At 40.2% G+C, this 22,200-nt stretch overlaps 1 protein-coding gene across 1 annotated transcript; it reads right to left on the reverse strand.

Annotated features, from left to right (window-relative positions):
- Positions 1–536: 536 nt before the first annotated feature.
- On the reverse strand, positions 537–21,856 carry RSU1 (Ras suppressor protein 1; the record flags this gene model as incomplete). The annotated part of the gene is made up of 5 exons (XM_008941897.1): positions 537–670; positions 16,059–16,173; positions 16,444–16,526; positions 18,026–18,144; positions 21,709–21,856. Coding segments are annotated over 5 exons (599 nt in total), but the record flags the coding sequence as incomplete, so codon positions are not given.
- Positions 21,857–22,200: the final 344 nt, after the last annotated feature.

Here is a 22,200-nt window from a genome sequence, read left to right on the forward strand (position 1 = left end):
TCAGCATGAGGTTTATTTTTTTCCAGTTACACTGCTGAGGCAAGTACTAGTATCTGTATTTGAGTTACCAGGGTTGTAGACTTTTGTAAATCAGTCCAGATCAAAACAGGTTTGAATTCTAGACATCGCTTTCAAAATATTATAATCTGCATGCAAAAACATTAACAAAAATCTATTTCGATCTATTAACCCTTACTGTACATACTCAAAATTAGTACTTCCCACAAGTTTGTAATGCTTCCTCTCTTATATCTCTCATGTTACTTGGTAACTCTTAGAAATGAACAACAAATGCAGGACAATATCAAACAGTCTTTGTGCTTTCCTAATGTGTCTAACTCACATTAATTTACCTCCTTGTCAGCAAAATTCCTTAATACAAATGTAGAGGTTTGCCTCTGAATCACCCTCAATACCAAGATACTGCATGGATTATGAAAGAAGGGTGTAGCTGTTAGCTCTCTGCCAAACACACAAGAAAAAAAACCACAACAACACTGCAGCTACAGTATATAAATGTGACATGTAATAACTTACTATTTATATGTTTCTGAACGAATGTATTCAAAAACATGAGATACTCCCAGCTGGAACTGGTCAGCAATAGGGGTAACCCAAGGATTGTTCTCTGCTTTGAAGACTTGCTTTTGACCAGTCAAATCCAAATTACCTGAAAGAGATTAAACAAAAGAGCACATGAAAAAAAAACAAAACAAAACATTGGAAAGAAATATCTTGCTGTGAGTATAAAACTTTTCATTAATTTCAGAGAGCACAGCCATAATAAAAGCAAGAAGAAAAGGAGGATATGGTAGTCCCCACCACGATGGATGTAGTTCCACACTATTTATTCCACAGTGCTGCTACATATTGCATGGCAGGACTGAACTCAGCCACCACTGCATGTAATAGTTATTTATCAAATAAGTTTTAAGCGGGGCTTAGTAGTGCACAGGTGTTGAGTCCTTTCCACCACAGCTTGCAAGAATAAGAGGAGAATGCTGCTGTAGTAGGACTTCACTCTGCTGAAGCTTAGCATTGCAAAGTATTTCTCAATCATTGCTCCAAACATTATGTCAACAAGCGATGCTCAGCAGGCTTCTTGACTTCCTAGTGCCCAGCATGTTGCTTGTACCAAGACCCTTCCACTGATGGGTGGTTATAATTCTCTATACTCAGAAAAACAAGCAAAATCATCATTTTTGCAACATGCCAGTCTTACCTGTTCCATTGACCGGGAAAACTCAAGAGACCTATCAGGGGTTTGCTTGGTTTTTTGTTGGTTGGTTTGTTCAGTTTGAAAATATTTACCACCCAAAACCAAAACAGTACATGCTCTACTAAAACTCCTCATGACAATGGATACACCAGGCTGAAATCCAGGATGGTCTAGCCACTGAAATATTTTTTGTGTGTTCTTTAATTAAAACAAGAAATCTGTGCACATTTTACATTTGTTTTTGTGAATTTTATGATGAAGAGAGACCTACCCTCTTCTTGGAAATCTGACGTAACAACAACAGCAAAAAACCCAGCACTTTAACTATGGGAAACAAAACAAAATTGCAAGGTTTTGAAGACTGACTGAGCCAAGCTGTCAGATAAATCTGAAATCAGCCTCATGTGCTAGCTTTTCAAAATTAAAGGCACTTGTGTAAGCTGCATGAACACACGTGCACGCTACAGGAGCTGCTGCAAGCCACGCGCTGGCTGCCCTTTTCAGCTGCACATTCTACATCACATCTAATCCTGGGTGTGTTTCTCTCTGTAAAAACGGTTAACACAATTAGAGTAAAGGCAGGCTATTATACCATGTGAAACGATGTCATGCATCTCATATCGGCCTATCAACAAGTCACCATTACCTTAGCAAGCTCATCTGTCAGCTGTCTGCGGCCTGTTCTTCGGAAATAACAACAGGCAGGGAGCATGTCACCCCCCCTGTCAGTCAGGCGGCAATCGCCCTCACTGCCTCACACTTCAGCGCGCCTCATTAGCGGCCTTGCACCCATCTCCTTTATTAAGGGACTCGACAGCCCTGTTCTAACAAGGATCAGAAAGCAGGATTAAGTACTGTGACAAAGAGGACGTAATAAGCTAGAAACTGGTGTGTCTAAATCTATGCTGGCTGGCTCAAGGCGCAAGCTCATGCTGTTCACTATTCAGTCTTCAGGCACAGGCCACTGGGGAAGCAAGCCAGCACTGCGATTAGCCGTAACCCTGTGACCAGTGCTGCTCTGGGGATCGTGTATCACTCAGGGGCTTGCTTTGCAATTGTAAATTGGATATTCCATTTTATTACCTGCAAAAAAACCCCACATGCATCGCTCTGTAAAACTATCCATGCTGTAAGCGCTCACTTGTAATTACAGCTCTGCAAGTACTGCATCAAGGTATAATGATCAATCTCTGTACAACCAATAAAAATAGTTATATTTAAGGAGGCAAGCTTGGCAGTATCATGGGTGAATATTCGATGTTGCTTACAGGAATAAGTCACACACTCCCAAAAAATCAATAGCCTGCGTCTCAGCTGAATCTTCTCATCCTGAGCCGTGTCACAAATTTATCGCCCAGGGAATGCTGCCATATGTTTCTACCCTCACAGCGCGGTGCACTCGCTTTCATTTCAAATACCACCTGGCCCATTTAAATGTAATTAATTGTAATAAATACTACGCCACTAAAGCTAAAGAAATCTTACAGCAAAAAGAGGACTGATCAAGCAAAATGAATTGTAGGTCCTCATGCCAAAGTAATCACTTCATTTTTCTCAAAACACCCTTGGGGCAGGTACAGATATTTTTTACGTTCAGAGTGAATAGGCAGAAAGAGGCCCTAAGGGTGAAATTAATCTAATTACAATGGAAATCGAGGCATCCAGAAGTCCAAAATCCACACAGAAATCCACCCACTCCCTGCCCAGGACAAGCCTCTGTGAGCCCTGCCAGCAGCAGCTGGCATCCCTCTGTGGGCATCCCACCAGCTGCATACAGCTGGAGCAAGAGGTCAGCTACCACCTCACAGCCTAGGGTTTTAGGCAAATATTTTAATGAAGTGTTGTAGTGCAAAAAGAAATAATCTGTCTGTCCTCATGGCAAGCACCAGGCAGAGAGTGGGTGCCACTCCACAGGGAAGGGGCTGCCTCCCAGAAACCAGTAACAACAGGGCACCTAACACCTTCACCTCCTCACTGTTCGATTCTGGAAGTGGAATTTCCATCTAGAAATGAAGGACATAAATGAGCAGAGAATTAAGCGGGATAAGAAGTCATGGAGAGCCTGCCCCATTTTATCAGCACTAGGGAGGAAACAAAGTCTAACACTCTTGCTATAAGGCAAGCCACTTGAGAACAAAAAAACTATGATTATAACAGACAGGATGAAAATATGTCACTCCTGCATAGCTATTTATTGCTTAAAACCATATCCTGGTGTCCATTCTGTGCTTACAACGAAACTATGTGTGAATTGAGGTCTTACCTAATTCTGCTCTGGCCACAGGACATCCAGGAGCCCCAGGCATGAGGCCAAGATCTCAGTAACATCCCAGGAACAGTACATGCGGGGGGTCACCGAACACATGGAAGCCCTCCATGAACCCTCCTGCCCCACTGCACCAAGATGAACCCAAGAGCATGGAAGAGATCATCAAACCCACTTGAAGCCACAGACCTGGTACCCGGCTCACTGCAGGACTGCTGTGCAACTGGACACATTACAGCTGTGTCCCAGTCCCTGACCAACAGTCCTCTTGCCTAGGTTTTTACAACAGCACTGTGCTAAGAAATGCTGTTGTTAGACCCCTGCAGCACTAGTCATAGGCCAGAAATGCGCCTTCGTGCATATTGTCTAGCAGCAGCAGCAGCAGAACAGTATCCTCAGGCCTTTCAGAAATTTATATACTGTTCTGCTACACAGATCACATCAAATCCCTTGGATATTTTTAGTAAGCAAACCACAAAATTGCCTCTAGTAAAAATTCAGTACTGATGATTCGATCACAAAATATATTACGGTTAGAGACTGCATTGGTCATTGCTGGTTTGTTCTTTCCATGCACATCAACCAATTAAAAAAATATTTATCACCTCTAAAATTGGCATAACTAGTGGACTAAAGTGGTATTTCCTCATAATGGACTTAAGGATCCTGCTACTTTACCACACTGAAAGAGACAGACTCCACTGAAATGTGTTAGTCACATGCCTCTGGTAAGGGAGGAGGAAAAGGCTACCCTTAAGACAAGTCAGCACAGCCCCTTCCTTAGATCACAGAAATGTTTTTCAAATTATTTTTGAGCACTTCTAAAATTATTCAAATAAATAATCAAAACTATATAGACCAAAACCCAGGTCTAACATGCTTAAAGAACCTTCTAATTTCTAAGCCTGACAGATACTTTTTTTAAAGTTTTCTATCTTGAACAGACATAAATTTCCAAGTAGGAAGAACACAAAATGGACATATGCAGCTACCAGTGAGCAGACACTGAGAAGAGAACAAAGTCTGGGAAAGAGAAGAACAAAAATAAAGGTCTAACAGCTGACTGCTGTAGACAACCTGCACCGAATGCCCAAAAACCTTCTAAAAAGGAACCAGTTGTGTGGTCTTATAAATACCTGATCTTGGCCTTTTTTTTTCTCCTGTCTCAGCACTTGTTTTATCTAAAGATGATTCTGAAACATTAAGTTTGGTTGGATCGGTGTAACTAAACTTCTGTGCTTAACCCTCCTTAAAAACAAGTTGTTCCTATGTCCAAATAGTCAACTGTGCAGACCTGAAAACTGTCTGCTGCCCAAACCTCATTAGCAGCTGCTTGGAAGCTATGGTAAATACACTGATCTACACCAAAACAAACCCTTCAAGATGCAAGGGCAAAATCAAAGCATGCATATTTTTAATTTTAATGTTTTCTAACTTACGCCACCCATTGACTAAAACTATCCATTTATTATTGCTTAAATGCAGAGCTCCCACAGCTCTGAATGGGTGGACAGGAAGAACAACTCATACAACAGTGGGCAAATCCCATCCTGAATGACGCTGAATGGAAAAGACAGCTACAGTTTCCCTGTACCTCCCTCAATGAATCTATCCTGCATTTAAACTAAAACATTATAGTTAATGCTTCTTGTTACTTTCCCTCTGTGCTGTTGAAATAAAAAGTGGTTTGTGTGAACGCTTGTGTTTTGCTCAACTGCCTGCAAAGGTCTGAAAAGAGCTCATAAAAACAAAGAAAATGCTGCCTTCCACAGTTGTGTTTGCAGAACATGTCAGTGGCACTGATAATGGTACCTTATCATTTTGACTTTCTCCAGACTTTCCTGGCTCTTCCTGCCCATTAGATCTAGCCTGCAAGCATCTCTTATATGCAACTACAAGCCTTTCATCCTCTTGTGATGTATGACACATGGAGTGTGTAACACTTACCCAATGTATGCATACTTAAGGCATAGTAAGGTATGACTAGTGTACATGGGCATTACTTCAATACAAACAAAAACAACAAACAAACCTGACTTGTCCTTTCCACTCAAAGCCCCCTTGGCAACACTTTAAATACTCTCAAAAATTAAAAGGTGAAAAAGTAATTAAATAACTCTGACATTTGAGAAGTGAACACTGGCATTCAGCGTAAGAAACATGATCCTAGCTGCAAAATGCCAGATCAACGCTTCTTTGTAATGGTTTAAATTCATCCCTAGTGGAGCTTCATTAAAATCAATGGAAACAGTTTCAGCCTGTATACAGCTGAGTTTCACATCTGCATTCCACTGGTACTCTGACTCACCTTCCAGCCTATGCTCCACTGCACTGGCCTCAAGGAGAGTCCTCAGGCTGTAACATACCCCTTTTGGCAATTTCTCTTAAGTCTGCTATTTAAATGTTCTTTCCCTTTACAACACAAAAGTCTTACTCTCTCACTGTCTTATACAAGGACAGGAGGAATGAAATTGGTATTATTTAGATATAAATTCCCTTGAATCTTGTTTTATTAGATGCTAAGTAAGAGTTCAATCCTCTACACTAAATTTAAACTTAGGTTATATGTAAAAGCATGTCTGTTCTGGCTTGGTTTAGATTTGCTTTACACTACAGGGCTTATAATTTTTATTACTTTTGTGGCATGTGTTTTGTCTCCATAGAGAGAGGGATCTATTTAAGCATGGAGGTGGAAGAAATAATATGACTATAATGTCATAAAAAGGATACCAAAGCAATTGTGGATGATGTCTTAAAAACTATGTAAAAAATGAAAATATATACTGATTTCTATGCCACAAAGTGTTATCAAAAGCAAATTATTTTTAAACCAACCTTAAGCACATGTAAGCCACACACCGGTAACTTGTATCATTCCTATAAACAAGTAAGAGCATCTCTGCCTTGAAGATCTCTATCACTTTTTAATGATTAGTAAAGTAGATTTAAACAGTAGCTATAAAGAAGCAGTAAGACAACAGAGACCCAAAGACGACGTCTATGTAAGCGAACGACTTCTATGTGCAACTCAGTCTTTTTGGAACCAGCAGAAATAGTCACAGTAATATTCAGTATGATAATCCACAGCTCCATAGCATATGTCAAAAATACACGTTTGCTTATTGATGAGTTTCTATGCACTTAACTAGTAAATCTAAACCTAATTTGAAGCACCTGCAAAAGATCAATCCCAGCAACACTTTTGCCTTCTTTCCTCTACATTCTTGTACTGGAGAAGGCCTTGGAGTCACCAGCACTTCAGAAAACCCAAAAACAGCATTTCTGGTGGTTTTATGTGACAGGAGAAAAGGTTCAACTCTCAAACACCAAGACATCAAATCCAGTACATACAAATTATCCAACCATATTCCAGAGCATCCATCAGAGAGAAGCAGGCTGGAAGTCTTCCTTTGATTGCTTTCCTGACCACACAGACAGCAGTGCCTGCAGCCTCCCCTGTGAGAGCTGGATGGGAAGCTCCAGGGTAAGAGAAGGCTGAATGAGCAACCTGAAAGCCAAGCACAGAAGCCTAAGCCCATCCTTGGTTTTACAATTATTTTTAGGAACAGAAAACAGGAGATATTGTAACATTATTCTCATAACTTCTTAGATGTAAATGAGAATTTCCAACAATGAGCTCTGAGATTAGACCCCAACTTGAATGTTCACCTGAATACATCTAATAGTCTCCTCTGTGTCAGTTCAGTAATTGAAGACATGGTTTGAAGGACATTTCACACTAACATCTGGTCTGAAAAACATGGATTTGCCAGTGGTGCCTCGTTCAAATGGTTCATCATTGTTAAAATGCATTCTTTATGTCAGTGCTGAACTGAGCTGCCTTAGTTCTCGAACACTGCTTCTTCTTCTGCCCATCTAGGAGGGTAGATGACCTGTGCTTTCTTCTCATGGAGTTAATGAGATCAGCAGCTAAGTCTCCTTTCACTCTTCCCTTCGATAGGTTAAATAAAGACTGTGATTATTCTGTGTGCTTCCAGAATAGCTACTCCATTTGCTTCAACTCTTAGCAAAAGGACCACAGCTGAAACAAAAAAAAAAAAGAGTAAAAGCAGACCAACCAAGTCTTGAATTCTTTACCCTTGATGTAAAGGTGAAACTGGAATGACCTCAGCTACCGCTATTACAATTCTGTGGGAAGAGGATTTTACTCTCCACCACTGTCCCACCTCAACCTTCACAGCAGAGAATTTAAAACAAAGTGAATTTAGTCCTGAGGTATTTATGCAAGATTGCATTATCATAGCAAAGGTCAGCCAGAATCATTATACCAAAGTGTAATGGGGAGTTGGCATAAGGAGACTTCTACTCCAGAATGTATCAGGACTGAAGGTGAAGCCCGAGAAAGACAACAGAATGGATGAAATGCTGAACTTCTCCCTTAAACCACATTTCATGTACCAAGTACAAGCAGAATATAGAACTGACCTGACTGGGTGAACTGGCACTTCCATACTCAGGTGACAGGAGGAGTGGTTAACACTCTGGGAACAAGGAGAGAGCCCTGGCAATTTCTACCATCACTCCACACTACACACCTGACTTTTGCAGGACAACTAGTAGAAAGAGTAAATAATATTAACATTCAAACATGAAAGCCACAAAACAGGAACTTACTCAACGCAGCACACAAAACACTCCTAGCCAAACAACACTGCTAATAGCTTGTACTTCCACATGACAAGTCTGGCTGTTGATACAGCCAAACTCCACTACACACACAGCCTTCAGGTACCAAGGCAACCAACCCGGCTGGTACTGTTGTGTGGGTAGCTAAGGGGGATGGCAGAAGAAACAGCATCTTGACAGAAATCCAATAAACGACTTCCAAATGTTTCCTATATTCTTTCTAAAATTATTTCAAATTACTTATGACTCAAATTCATCTCTCCCACATTGCTAATGTAAGAGAGAGACCATCTACTAGAAGACCTACAAGTTTCACAGATTTCTTTCTCTGAAAGGTGACTGGTGCTATAAATACCATTTCCCTTCACTGCTCTGTGTAACAAATGCCCAGCACTTAGCAGGATCTCAAGGGGCAAGGTGACAGTCACTGCCAAGTGTTCCCAGTGAAGAAACCTGAGAAACACACTATACAGCAGACGGGTTTTGGAAGAAAGGGAATTAACATGATGTCAAAGTAGTTTAAAGTCAATGACGTTTTAACGGCACAGGAAGTATTACAGGCTTAGAGGATCAGCATCCAAATGTATTTTGAAATCTATTGCACATTTTTTCCAACCTCAGAAACTCCCCTGGGATTCTCAGTTACACGGGAATTCAACACAGCATTCTCTCCTTGAAGGATCCCTATCAGAGCAAAATCTAGTTAATCTAAAAATCTGAGTTCAAAAAGCATTCACTGTATTGCTTTTGCCCCACACCTTCGAAACTTCCATTCAAGCACAGGTTGCCGAGCACTCAGAAGAGCGAAACCACTTTTAAGTATTATGAAACATGTAAAACTAATCAAATTTAACAAACATAACATCTGCTCAGACTGGCTATAATCTTACTTACAGCACTCTTACCTGCCACAGCTCTCACAAAACCTACAAAGTATTTGCTGACAGAAACATTATTATTGTGCTGATGGTACTTAAAATCAGACTATATTCAACATTAGTAAAGCCTACTGACACATTGTAGTCATCTCAGAAGCAACGGCAGGACTTATGTGTTTTAAAAACTAATGTAAGATCAAGTCTGAATCTTGGGAAGTTTGGGAAGAATTACAGCAGTGTAAGGAAATGAATACCTGTGGTGTAAATCTAAACGATGGACTACAGAAAACATCTTTCTTTGTACAATGAAACTGCAGTTGTCATCTCTAGCCCTACACCTTAACTCCTATCAAGTACTCTGTAGGATGAGTCTAGTTTCTAAATACATAAGCGTGGTGGCGTTTGGAGGTGCTGTGGTTTTTCCTTTTTTTTTTTTTAAACTTAAAATGAGACACACAATTAGCATATTCATGACATTGATACAATATTCAGAGATGCTTTTCTTATCTAGATAATCAGTCTGTGACCCATCTTAGAATCACAGAATGTTTTAGGCTGGAAGGGACCTCTAGAGGTCATCTGGTCCAACCTCCCTACACAAGCAGGGACATCTCTACCTAGGTTAGGTCACTCAGAGCCCCATCAAGCCTGATCTTGAGTGATTCCAGGGATGGGGCCTCCCCAGCCTCTCTGGGCAGCCCATTCCAGTGATCTATCACCCTTATATTAAAGTACTTTTTCCTAATACCCAGTCTAAATTTATCCTTTCCTAGTTTAAAATCCATTACTCCTTGTCCTACCATTACAAACCCTTTTGAATAGACCTTCCCCCACCTTCATGTAGGCCCCTTCAGGTACTGGCAGGTCACTATAAGGTGCCCCTGGAGCCCCTTCTTCTCCAGGCTGAACAGCCCCAACTCCCTCAGTTTGTCTTCATGCGAGAGGTGCTCCATTCCCCTGATCATTTTGGTGGCCTTCCTCTGGACTCACTCCAATACCTCTACATCCTTCTTGTGCTGGGTTCTCTAGAACTGGACGCAGTGTTCCAGGTGAGGTCTCACCAGGGCAGAGCAGAGGGGCAGAATCACTTATCTTGATCTGCTGACCACAGTTCTTTTGATGTAACCCAGGATGTGATTTGCCTTCTGAGCTGCGATTGCACATTGGTGGCTCGTGTCCAGTTTTCTATCCACCAGCACTCCCAAGTCTCTTTCCACAGGACTGCTCTTCAGTAAACCCTCTCCCAGCCTGTACTGATAGTGCTGGTTACCCTGGCCCAGATGCAGGACCCTGCACCTGGCCTTGAACCTCATGAGGTTCAACGGAGCCCACCTCTCCACCCTATCCAGATCCCTCTGTCACATCAGCTGCACCTCCCAGCTTGGTATCATCTGCAAACTTGCAGAGGGTGCACTCAATGCCACTGTCAACATCATTAATGAAGATATTAAACAACACTGGTCCCAGCACAGACCCCTGAGGGACACCACTCGTCACCATCCTCCATCTGGCCACCGAGCCATTGACCATCACTCTCTGGATGTGACCATCCAGCCAGTTCTTTATCCACTGAACAGTCCACCCATTGAACCCGTAATTCCCCAACTTAGAGATTAAGATGTTGTGGGGGACCATGTCAAAGGCCTTGCAGAAGTCCAGATAGACAACATCCATAGGTCTTCCCTTGTCAACTGACGTAGTCACTTCATTATAGAAGGCCACTAGGCTGGTCAGGCCGGACTTGCCCTGAGTAAATCCATGCTGACTACCTAGGATCACCTCCCTGTCCTCCATGTGCCTTAGCATGTGTTCTAGGGGGATCTGTTCCATGATCTTCCCAGGCACAGGGGTGAGGCTGACAGGTCAGTAGTTCCCAGGGTTTTCTTTTTTACCCTTTTCAAAGATGGGCACGATGTTACCCTTTTTCCAGTCGCTAGGGACTGCACCTCACTGCCGTGACTCATCAAATAGTACAGAGAGTGGCTCAGCAGCTGCATCAGCCAGTTCCTTCAGTACTCTGGGATGCACACCATCAGGTCCCATGGACTTATTTATGTTCAGGTTCCTCAGGTAGTCGTGAACCTTGTCCTTGCTTACAGTGGGAGGGACTTTGTCTACCTGGTCTTTGTCCTGTGGGTCACTGCCTTGAGGGCTATGAGAAGAGAGGTTGACAGTGAAAACTGAGGCAAAAAAGTTATTGAGTACCTCAGCCTTCTCCTCATCCTTTGTTACTAATTCACCATTGTTTGTCACTGGGGGGTACACCTTCTTTGACATTCCTTTTCTGATTTAGATACTTCTAGAATCCCTTTTTGTTTTTCTTTGTATCCCTTGCCAAGTTCAGCTCTAGCTGTGCCTTGGCCTTCCTGACTTTATCCCTACGTAACCTTGTTATGCAATAACAATCTTGTTATGTACATTTTTCTATTATTCCTTAACTAATAACTGCTATGTCAGTAGTCCTAGAAAACATGTTGTTTATCCACTGGGAAGTTAGTAAAGCTCCTTAGTTTCTTACACCACGTTTGCCTTGGTTCTGTAAGTAGAAACTAGTAATTATTTCTAAATTGCAAGGTATCAATTAGTTGTTCCAGTACTGAGAGCTGGTGTGCAAAGAGCCTCAGGGTGCTCCAGCACCACAGACCTGCGAGGAGCAGGTTATGTTGTGACACAGGTCAAGTGCAGTGACAGTTTGCACAGAAATAAGAAGTTTGGCATTTATGTCAAGTGTATTTAGAAAAGAAATCTCTTTTGTGAAATAAGTGATTCCGATATTTGCACATGCCTGTTATAATTAAGTAAACTGGTATTTCAATTAATATTAACTTGAACAAATAACTGCAGCAACCACTTGATGTACTATAACATTAATTCACAAATTCTAGAGTAATTTCAAAAGTCTACATTTTAAAACATCTTCCTGTGGTGGAAATACTGAGACTTCTGACAGGATTCCTTGCACCTTCTACTTTAAGCCAATCCTTTACCTACAAAAGGTAATTCAGCTGTTCAAAGCTAAAATATGGTGGAAGCATTACGTAGTCATTCCAACATATAGATTTAATTTACAAAATGATTCACTCTCCCCAAAAAGGAACACAGCTACTTACCCCATCAAGTTTGGCTTGTTTTTTTGTTGTTGTTGTTGTTTTGGGGTTTTGTTTGTTTGTTTGTTTGGGTTTGTTTGTTTGGTTGGTTGGTTTGGTTTTTTTTTTTTAAGAGCTTGATTTTTCCACTTTTCAAATATGTACCTAACTTCAGTTATGAGAGTGCCTTCCTTTACCTGACAAAATTCTTTAATAAACTAGAACAGCACAGAACAACATACTGAAAAGGCATTGATGCCAACACTGAGTTTTGGAAAAATAGGATGGTATTTAAATAAGAATCCTTAGAAAATGCTGATCTTCCCACATGCATAAACATGAGCAAACTCCACATATGTGGGCACACGTGTTGGAGGCATGGCAATGAACACAATGAACATTAGAATCTAGGTTTTAAAAAATCAAGCTATTCGTTTTCTCATCAAAACCAGAAGTCTACAGAGAAGCTAGTTCTATCATCTGGGTGGCTATTTACATTTAGCTCCATGTAATATTTGTGAATGTCCTGCACACATACTACTCTTACACCCCTGACTACATGAAGAAAATCTCTGATGTGGCACACGTGGGTCCACCCAGATGACTATACTTAAAACACCATCATTGATCTTACTAATTGCATCTGCTAGTTTACATGGTTCTTGTTTCTATTTGGCTCTCCTTCCCAACACCGTTCCAATTGTTAAACCATTAGAATACACAAAATGACAGATTTACGGCTTCCCTGGCAATTTATATAACTGACTGCAACTCTGTTGTTGCAGTGAATCATGATTTATTTGTCTCGCAGTGCAGCACATAACCTTTCAAATGCTGGGGAAAAAAATGCCAGCGTTTCTTTAAAGTTTATATATGACTGCCCACCACCATTCCTCACGAACGGGTTTTTGAGAGACAAACGATAAAAACAAGCTGCAAATTCCACCCACCTACTCCTGGCCATTTCCTGCATTCATCCCTCACAGGCACTGTATTTACAGACAAGCACCCTCACCCAGAGCACCCCTGCACTCTTTTAGACCCCTCTTTTCCTCCCGGGAAAGAATATTTTTCTAAAATTAGTCACAGGTATTCTTTCCTAAGCATAGAGAGGAACAATACTGATCCCCCCCAGCCCTCTACTGGTGTGTGCCATGGTCAATCTCACCAGGTGAATTGAGAGCAGACTGCAGGGTTTTATTTACTGGTACCTTTCTCCATTCCAAAATTGTGATCCCAGTGCCTGCTTGTGGCCCTTTCTGATACCCTATTCTCCATGCTGCTTTCTGCAATTATTTCCATTACCTTTAAAAATGAGTTTAATGTACTCCTCCTCCTCCCTTCATTCAAATACACTGTTTTATTCTGGTGTTTATATTGTACCCTTCTCCCTGGTAAATGAACATCTAATGACCCATTGCTGTCCACCAGTGCCCAAACTAAGCCAGTCAGAAGCCTCTAGCACCTTTAATTATGAAAGCAATAACGAGAGAGGAAAGATTATTTACTTTAAAAGGAACAGCAGTACCTCCAATTAATGCAAATAGGACCTGCTCATCAAAAAGCTATTTATCCAGCATGCACAGAGTATTTGGATAGTCCTCCTTACATTATAATTCGGTTTTAAAAATTTAGGAGGGAGAACTCCAAAAGCAAATAAAATTGTTTTTCCCTCAGATGGCCACAATGGAATTAGCAGTCCATTCATTAGGGTGTAACACTTCATACCACCTTCCACTAGCAAACTTTGAAACTGTACACAGAGGTGTGCTTCTCTAAATTGCTCGTTTGCAGAGGAGAAAACAGGGCTGCAGAGATTAACTGACATTTTCCAATAATTCAGGCAGACTCATGCTTGCCTGTGACCTGCTCCTACCTGATCTCAAACAAGCTCTCCAAAGTCCAGCCTGGTGCTCCATTTACTAAAATCCATTCCCTAAATGTTTGCCGAGATGTTTATTAAACAAGAACATTGCTCTGCAGTAAGTGGCAAGTAAATATGCTTGTAAGATGCACAAGTTACAAATCCAGACTTCAGTGTAATTTTCTCTGGAAATTTAAAATATTTTAGGTAATTGGAGCACTATGCATGGCATGGACTGCAACAGAAATTACACCAAACTGACCATAAATTAGGATCTTGGGTAAGATCATAAAATGAAACACTAGTAAAGTAACACATCAAGAGTAAAGTATAATTTATAAAACAGCATGTGAGTAAAAGAACAGAGGCAACAAGGACTTACGCTGTGTCAATGCACCTCATGCTCGACAGGTGGGGCAAAGTGACAAGTCCTTTTTCTACCAGATGGTGATACTGTTCTACAAGGCAAACAAATATTAACTAAAAGGAGTAATGCTTCCTTTGGCCACCCTGATTCTTGTAGGTCAGTGCAAAATAAATAATTTTCTTTTAAATGTTTCCATTTGTTTTGGACAATGATGGTAAAACCATTTCAAGTGAATCTGCTGTTATGCTTGTAAGGCAGCAGCATGTTTAGAACATTTAACTACCCACAGAAGGTGGTTAGACTCAGTGCAGCATTTAACTTCCACTTTCTGTGAAAAACCAAAGCTACAATTTGGAAGCTACGAAAAAGTACATTTACAGATACTACATGCTTCTGAAATGCAATTGCTGTTGAAAGACTTCAACAAAAAGCAAAAGAAAGTATACCTCTGTCAAAGAATCAACATCTGAAATTAAGGAAATGAGAGCCACTTTCACCTACCAGTGGTGACGAACAAAAAGAACACCCAAAACACAAAAATGAAAACAAACCAACCAACCAACAAATTACTCCTCATCATATAGTCCGCTAGACTGATTAAGGCAAAAAACCACGGTGACTAAGCAAATAAGAATCAAGCAATGATCTTCCCCCACCTCAAAGCAAAAAAAAAAGCAGACACTTCCCTTTGCTGTATAAAACAAAAAGCATACATTGCACACGGTCACATTTACACACACAGCTGCCACATTCTCTAATGGGTTGAAGCAAGTTCTCATGACAACAAATAATTTTACTTTATCAGGCTAACTTCAGTTACTATCCTTCTGAGCTTTGGGAATTATTATTTGGAAATTACTAGTAGAAACAGAGAAGCTTCCCTATATAGCAGTCCACGATAACAAGAAACAAGGAATAAAGCCTGTGTAACAAGTGTTCAACAACTGATAATGGATGCAGCTACATTATTGTAAAAAAAAAATATTTTATTAAAATCTTTAAAAAGAGTTGAAACCAAACTCTGCCTTGGGGTACAAACTGTATGGAAGTTTATGTCCCTCACATAAAATGGAAGACTGCAATACAAACTCAGCAAATTCAATACTTCAGTATTTCTACCTTATAAGGTTGAAAGAACCCACTTCTAATGATATTTAAATGGCCAATAATACAAATTCGAAGTACATCAATTGGCTCCTCTGCTTTAAGTGAAAGAGTTGTCAACTCACTAAGAAAGGGAAGCTACTGAAACATAAAAGAATTGCTCTAATTTAGCTATATCTTACTCTAGTTGGTCAAAATTCCACTTTTATAGGAACAGTCACAAGAAAGCCACTTATACTGCTGTCATTTTTCCTTAATTGGCTAATCCAAATACTGTTCTCAAAACCTAGCCAGAGACAACAACAGCTTTGAAGACCCAGTACTTATGTTATGTTTATGATATCAAGCATGATGCTATACACTAATTTGCAGTCAGGTGTACTAATACACAAAGCAAGCATAACGTAAAAAATAATAATAAAACCAAACACACAATCTTCTGGCCCCTCCTGCATATATAGTGTGAGTGAGAAAGTGAGAGTTTTCTCAGGGGAAAGCAAATATTAGCAGCAACGATAACTTGAGCATAATCAATTCCTACAGTTCAACAGCTGGTTTTATTTCAGAGGACACAGTGCATCATTACCGTTATTACTCAAATAAATAAATGAACATCCACAATCTTACCTAGTTCTGGGGGGAGCACAGTAAGACGATTTCCCTGGATATGAAGTTCCTTAAGCTGAGTGAGCTCACCAGTTTCTTTAGGCAGTGATATCAGGTCATTGTCTCTAAGACTCAGCTAAGAGTGAATATAAAGTAGTCAGAACAATTTTCAGTTCCCATAAAGCAGTCTAACCCAAAACTCTCTTCTTTCTGCCCCCACCCTTCTCCTAAATGCTCAGTTCTTCCAATTTATTTACAACTGTCTGCTGGTAAACAAGAAACCGTGCCAGGTATAGTGGTCTATTCCTGCAGACATACCCTACTACTCCTCAAATTGACTAGATTCCATTCCTACAAGCGCTGTAAAAGTGAATTGATTTTCCAAGAATTTAGATAAATTACTTACTATCTGCAACTTTGTGAGCTTCCCAATATCTGGCGGCAGGATTTCAAAATCGTTGTCACTTAGATAGAGTGCACGCAAGGTGGCTGCAAATTAAACAGCAATATATAAACAGGGTGGCATATAATCCAACCATTTGAGATCTAATCAATAAAAGGGAGTCAGGTTTGATTAATAATCCTGGCTTGGTGAAAAGCCTTTGACGTACCCAGGGCTCACAATAATAACAAGCAGGTCAAACTTAGATTTACCAGCTTATTGTGCTGTTGGCAAGTTCAGGAAAACATCTATATTCAAAAGGACTGGCACAATTAACAATTTCTACAATAGTAGACTCTGGCAGGTTCTGGCATATAGTCTCAATGCTCAACTGTCTGAATAAAGCCATTACTCTTTATTACCCCCAATTCTTATTTATTACAGCAATTTGCATCCTAAACAAATATTTAAAAAAAAAACCTGAGTTTTTTAGACAAATATACATCATGTTAAGCTGCATAGGTAACAGCTTAACTCTGGAAAAAAGACCTTAAAAGAGACCAATACAGAAGACTCAAATTGTATTAGTTATCATTTCCATGCTTAGTTTCTGCAAATCCACAGCAAAAGAGACCCAGCAAAAACCACATAGCTTGCTATTATTGAATAAGCATATATGATAGTTAAAAAAAAAAATAAAAAATGGAGACTCACAAAGAACCCTTGGGTGCAGCGGGAAGGTCAGGTCAGCAAAATCTCTCCTCCCCACCAGGGAGGAGATCCCATCTGTCTCACGTAGTTTATTCCTCCTCCTCTTTTCATTTCATTAAGTGTGACCACTTTAAATAGTGCAAACTTAAAAATTTCCCTCTGTCGGGTTAGAATCATGAAATCTCTCAGACAGCAGCACTCCTTCCTCTCCCCCTGCCTGTCACTGCTGCTGCTAAACGTACTGATCCTGAAGCCACTTCAGCACAGTACACGGCAAAGACCAGTAAGGTAGCAGAATCACTGAAATCCAGAAAGTGAGAGAATTCAAGTTGCTTAGGCAACCATAATGCAGCCCTTCTCCACATATGCATTACAATACCTTTATTTTAACTCTGCGAGTGTTATTTTTAACATGTGTAAAGGTCAGCTTAGCTCTAACGTTGGTGCCAAGCTTTGGCACTTCAGCATACTTTTCAACATACTGGACACTTCAATATCCACATGCTAGTAAAACTAGTTCCACAACAAACCAACAAGAACACAATTGTTTCCAGACTTAACACACAACAGATGCCTTGCAAAACTGTTTACTTTCGCAAGGCTTGCAAGCTTTCCTGAAGTTTTAACTGAGTATGGGACCCAAGAAAATATTACTCTGAAAAAAAATAATATACTATTACTAACCAAGTCTTCTCATGTCCAATGGTGTCAACTGACTGTATATCAGTGATAAATATTGCTGAGCTATGTAGAAATTTTCAAGAGATACTCAAAGAAAAATATAAATCTCAGAAAAATTCTGTTGGGAGTTTGGTCTCCATCAAATACATTTCAACTGTAGAAAGCAAAGCACCTTATCATGAAGATTTGTAGAGTATTTAGAAACATTTCTTACTCAGATAGAAGAAGTTTCCTGGTAGGGACTTTTCATTTAAGTTGTTGTAAGTCAAGTCAAGAACCTCTAGAGCTGGTAAAGAGCCAAATCCCCTTGGCAAGGTGTTTAGCCTGTTCATGCTGTAGTTAAAGAGGAAAAAAAAAAAACAGAACATGACATCAGTATTCACTTTGTCTAATAGCAATAATACAGTTAAGAAGAGCCTAATTTCTAAAAAATGTAATCTACAACAAGCTTCCCTTTTGGTTTGAAAATGGGTTGATGCTAGAGTGCAAGCCTTTCACAATGCAGACCTTTTATTTCTCACTCCTATAAATATGCCCCAAATTTAGTGACTCACAAGGGATGCTGTCTGTTATGTCAACCAGCAGCCACACCTGAGACTTGAAGCACAAGGGGAAAGAGGGGCCCCAGAATTACGCTCGGCTTAAAGCTGGTCCTGAGCTAGATGACCTATCTCCTAGCTAAACTGCAAATTATCCTTTTGCACATCATCTTGACCATCTGCCATCCCACCTTACCACACAGTTTTTCCCCATGGTACCAAATACAATGAGGAATCTCTCAACTGCATGGTACTTATGTTCACTGGTAATTGCTGCTCAAAGTCCTTCTTGAGAACGGCGAATTTATGCCACTAGATAACTATTGAGGCATACGGAGCATTAAGTAAACAAAATGTTAGTCCTCTGATTGATAAGGTTTAGTCTAAATATAGCTCACCTACCAGTCTTAGAGGGTTTAGGACAGCAGCTCCCACCAGCAACTGCAAGGACATGGAGAATGCTAACTGAAGGAAAAGGTTTCTCTGACAGCCTGGACAGACAAGCTACAGAAAACACTAACTTTTCTCTCACCTCAAAAGGCTTCAACAAGGTGATCCAGATAATCACTAGGGCTGCTTCAATGATGAAGAAAGGCAAGGAACTGGATACTTTATACAACCTTACTGTTTGTGTTCTAAGCTAGAACTCTGGCTGCTTATCATATCAACAGAAAAGAACTTGGGGCAACAGCCACAACTAAAGTCAAGAGGAGACATAATGTGAATGCATGAAGCACAATGTAACACTAAAGATTATAAAAACATCAGGTCAAAGTATTGGCAAAGTTAGGTGCCTAAAGTAAAGACTTTTGGCTCTGATCACTAGGGTCTTCCTTGACCCCTGCAATGTTTGTCAAACACTGTGCTATACTACTAGATGAAACACATCTGTAGGACAGTTAATAAGCCCACCTTCTAGAAGCTGTTTGGCAGCTGAATTACAAACAAGACCAACTGCACCTCCAGACCAAGCATGATGACTACAAAACCATGAGAGCAAGGAGAGTAGAGGCACAACATTCCTTTTACGGACTCTCTAGATACTAACCTCACCTTTCCTCTCCCACATTTGTGTAAACCAGCCCCACCAGAAGAACCATCTGTAGGGATCAGCTCTCTATACCTAAAATCTAGACTATCTCCTTCCCTCTCATCCCCCATAAGAAGTCCTACTACAGACACACATAGTATTACTGTTGTGGTAGTAGCTATTAAAAACACAGAAAGATATTCTCCACTATTGCTACTGCAGACTTGTCACCGGTTTTAAAACAACTGTTCTTTACAGAAAATAAGTCTAAAGAAAGCACTTTCTTTATCAGTAACAAAAAGAGTAAGTGGCCTTCCTTCTTGTAAGCAAGGAACAGGGAGAGAAGGAACACTCTCCCTATTAAAAAAAGGCAGAATGGTATCTGTTCTTTGGCATGAAAAAAATAACCAGCTGAAATTCCCTGCCCAGCACTATTTGGGCCCTGCAGAAGCTCAAACATTGAGCAGTGTTACCTGCCTTTGTTTGGTGGGGTTTCTTGCGTTTTTTTTGTTTGTTTGTTTGTTTGTTTTTGGGGGGGTGGGTTGGTGGTTTGTTCCAGTGTTTTTGAGTTTTGTGTGTGTTTTTTTTTTGTTGGGTTTTTTTTTTGTTTGGTTGGTTGGTTGGTTGGGGTTTTTTTTTGTTTGTTTGTTTGTTTTTGGGTTTTTTTTTTGTTTTTTTTTCCTTAAGCTTTCAGCTTTCTAAGTGCAACAGTACGTTTCCTGTTTCCACCCCACCACTTGACCCCTCTGCACCAAAATCCTTCCATTCAGGCTTCCCCTCTCCCTCAGAGATTTTGATGCCCTGTGCGTGCACAAGCACTGCAGATGACAAGAGGGTTTCCAGGCTGCCCCCAACAAGCTTCTAGGGCAGAACAGTTTCCTCTCCACTAACTCCAAGGACCTCTGAGGCAGAACCCAGTTTGCAAAAGCTAAGGCTGGGCTGTAAATTCTGTGCCTGGAAGATCATGGGTAATGAGAGGATTAAGAAAGAAGAGCATTTTATTTACAAGATCATGGGCCACAAGACACATGAAGGTGGCAACTGTGGCTCCACACCTAAATGTCTACAGGTCTTAACCCCAAGTAGATTTTCACACTACATTTTTTCCATTAATGAAGAAGTATTTGAACCACACAAACACTTATCGTTGCTTTAATCCACGGAAAGACCCCAACTTTGTCCTCTCTCCATATGCTGTGACATTTCTGTATGCCATTCCAAAAATAAAGATCTAAGACCCAAGGCATATAGAATCCTGATCAAGGATTAATATTTGCTATGAAAAACAATTCCAGGTTCAAACAGATGGTAAGGCATGCTAGAGATCTAAAGTGACCAAATGAAGACCAAAGAAGACAGATCATCAAGAAAACATTTCTTTGCATTCCAACAGTTCAAGGTGCAATTCAATTATCAGCACTTTACAGAATTATCTAAAGCAGAATACACAGAACCTAGCCAAAATAGTTTGGTACTTAAAATAGTAAAAAATCATCACTTTCAGGCATTCAGAATTTTAAGTTATAAAATACAAATATTCTTTTTATGAGAAGTCTATAAAGCTAAAGCTTACCCCTACCAATGCTGAGCAGTTATGCTTCAATAAGCCCAGGTAATTTTAAGAAGGTTCTGTGCTTCACCTCTCTTTTCTTAGTAATTCAAGAAAGTCTTCTTCAACTGTAGTGTTTATAAAGTATCACCAACTCTACTGGAACATAGTATCTGAGCACTTAACAGGAATGTTTCTGGCTCAAATTTAGTCAGTACTAGTGCACTTCGAATTAAAAGCATATCACAGTTAAAGATTAGTTGCTTCTTTTACAGGTTTAACAGAAATTGAGATTTTTTAAACTGAAATTTGAGTCTTTGGAATTCAAGTCCTAAATTAACACGGAAAAATTATCATTTAGGGTTTTGTTTGTTGTGGTTTTAGGTTTGTGGGTTTTTTGGGGAGAGGAGTTGTACAACTTATTTTTTTAAAAAATTATCATTATTTACAAAGCAGGACAGGTAACAGAGCCTGGCCCTTACACATCAACCAGATGCTAGGGAAGTAAAATGCAATAATTTTTAAGTTTGACTTCAGTATTAGATGAATGTGAGTTGCTGTTGCCCTTAAATGATTATTAGTTTACCTAGAGTAAGTACTTGATAACTTTTAAGTACATGATTATCTAGGACTAAGCACTTCGAAGCCATAATTGACAATTACCTTCAAAAACACTTTCAAAAGAAAACTTTAACAGCAAAAAAAAAAGTTCCAGATTCATCTGCAACAATGTTTGACCAGCACCTGTATAAAAAAAATGTTTGCATTAAGATACGCACCCAAGATTCAGGTGTTTGAGCTTCTGCAGGCTGCTAATCTGTGTAGGCAGCTCCTCAATCTGGTTGTTGAAAAAGTTGAGCACTTCTATGTTTCTCAGGTCAGCGATGTTTGCTGGCACAGCTGTGGGAATGTTTTCAAAGTGAGAGACTGCAGTTAGAGCAAGCTACCAAGACTATAGATGCTCTACTAGCACTTGTCTTTTGCCCTGCCCGTACAGTGGCTGACAGGAGAAACTGCACCTAACAGCTATTGCAATAAAAGCAGTTTTACATCAAAAAAGCCTCCTATCTGGAATCTGTTCTCATTGCTGACAGCAGTCTTTTGTACTCTTCAGAAAATTACTATCAGCACTGTAAGATACTTTGAGTAAACAAGACCATTGCAGAGAGACAAGGACAACAAATGCTCTCATAGATTGACAAAGAGAAGCAGGCCATCCTCTGAGTTCCTGCAGGACACAGGTCTCAAAGGAGCAGAGCCTAAGAGACATG

Source organism: Merops nubicus, unplaced genomic scaffold (genome assembly GCF_000691845.1).
Source record: "Merops nubicus isolate BGI_N331 unplaced genomic scaffold, ASM69184v1 scaffold29456, whole genome shotgun sequence".
NCBI lineage: Eukaryota > Metazoa > Chordata > Aves > Coraciiformes > Meropidae > Merops > Merops nubicus.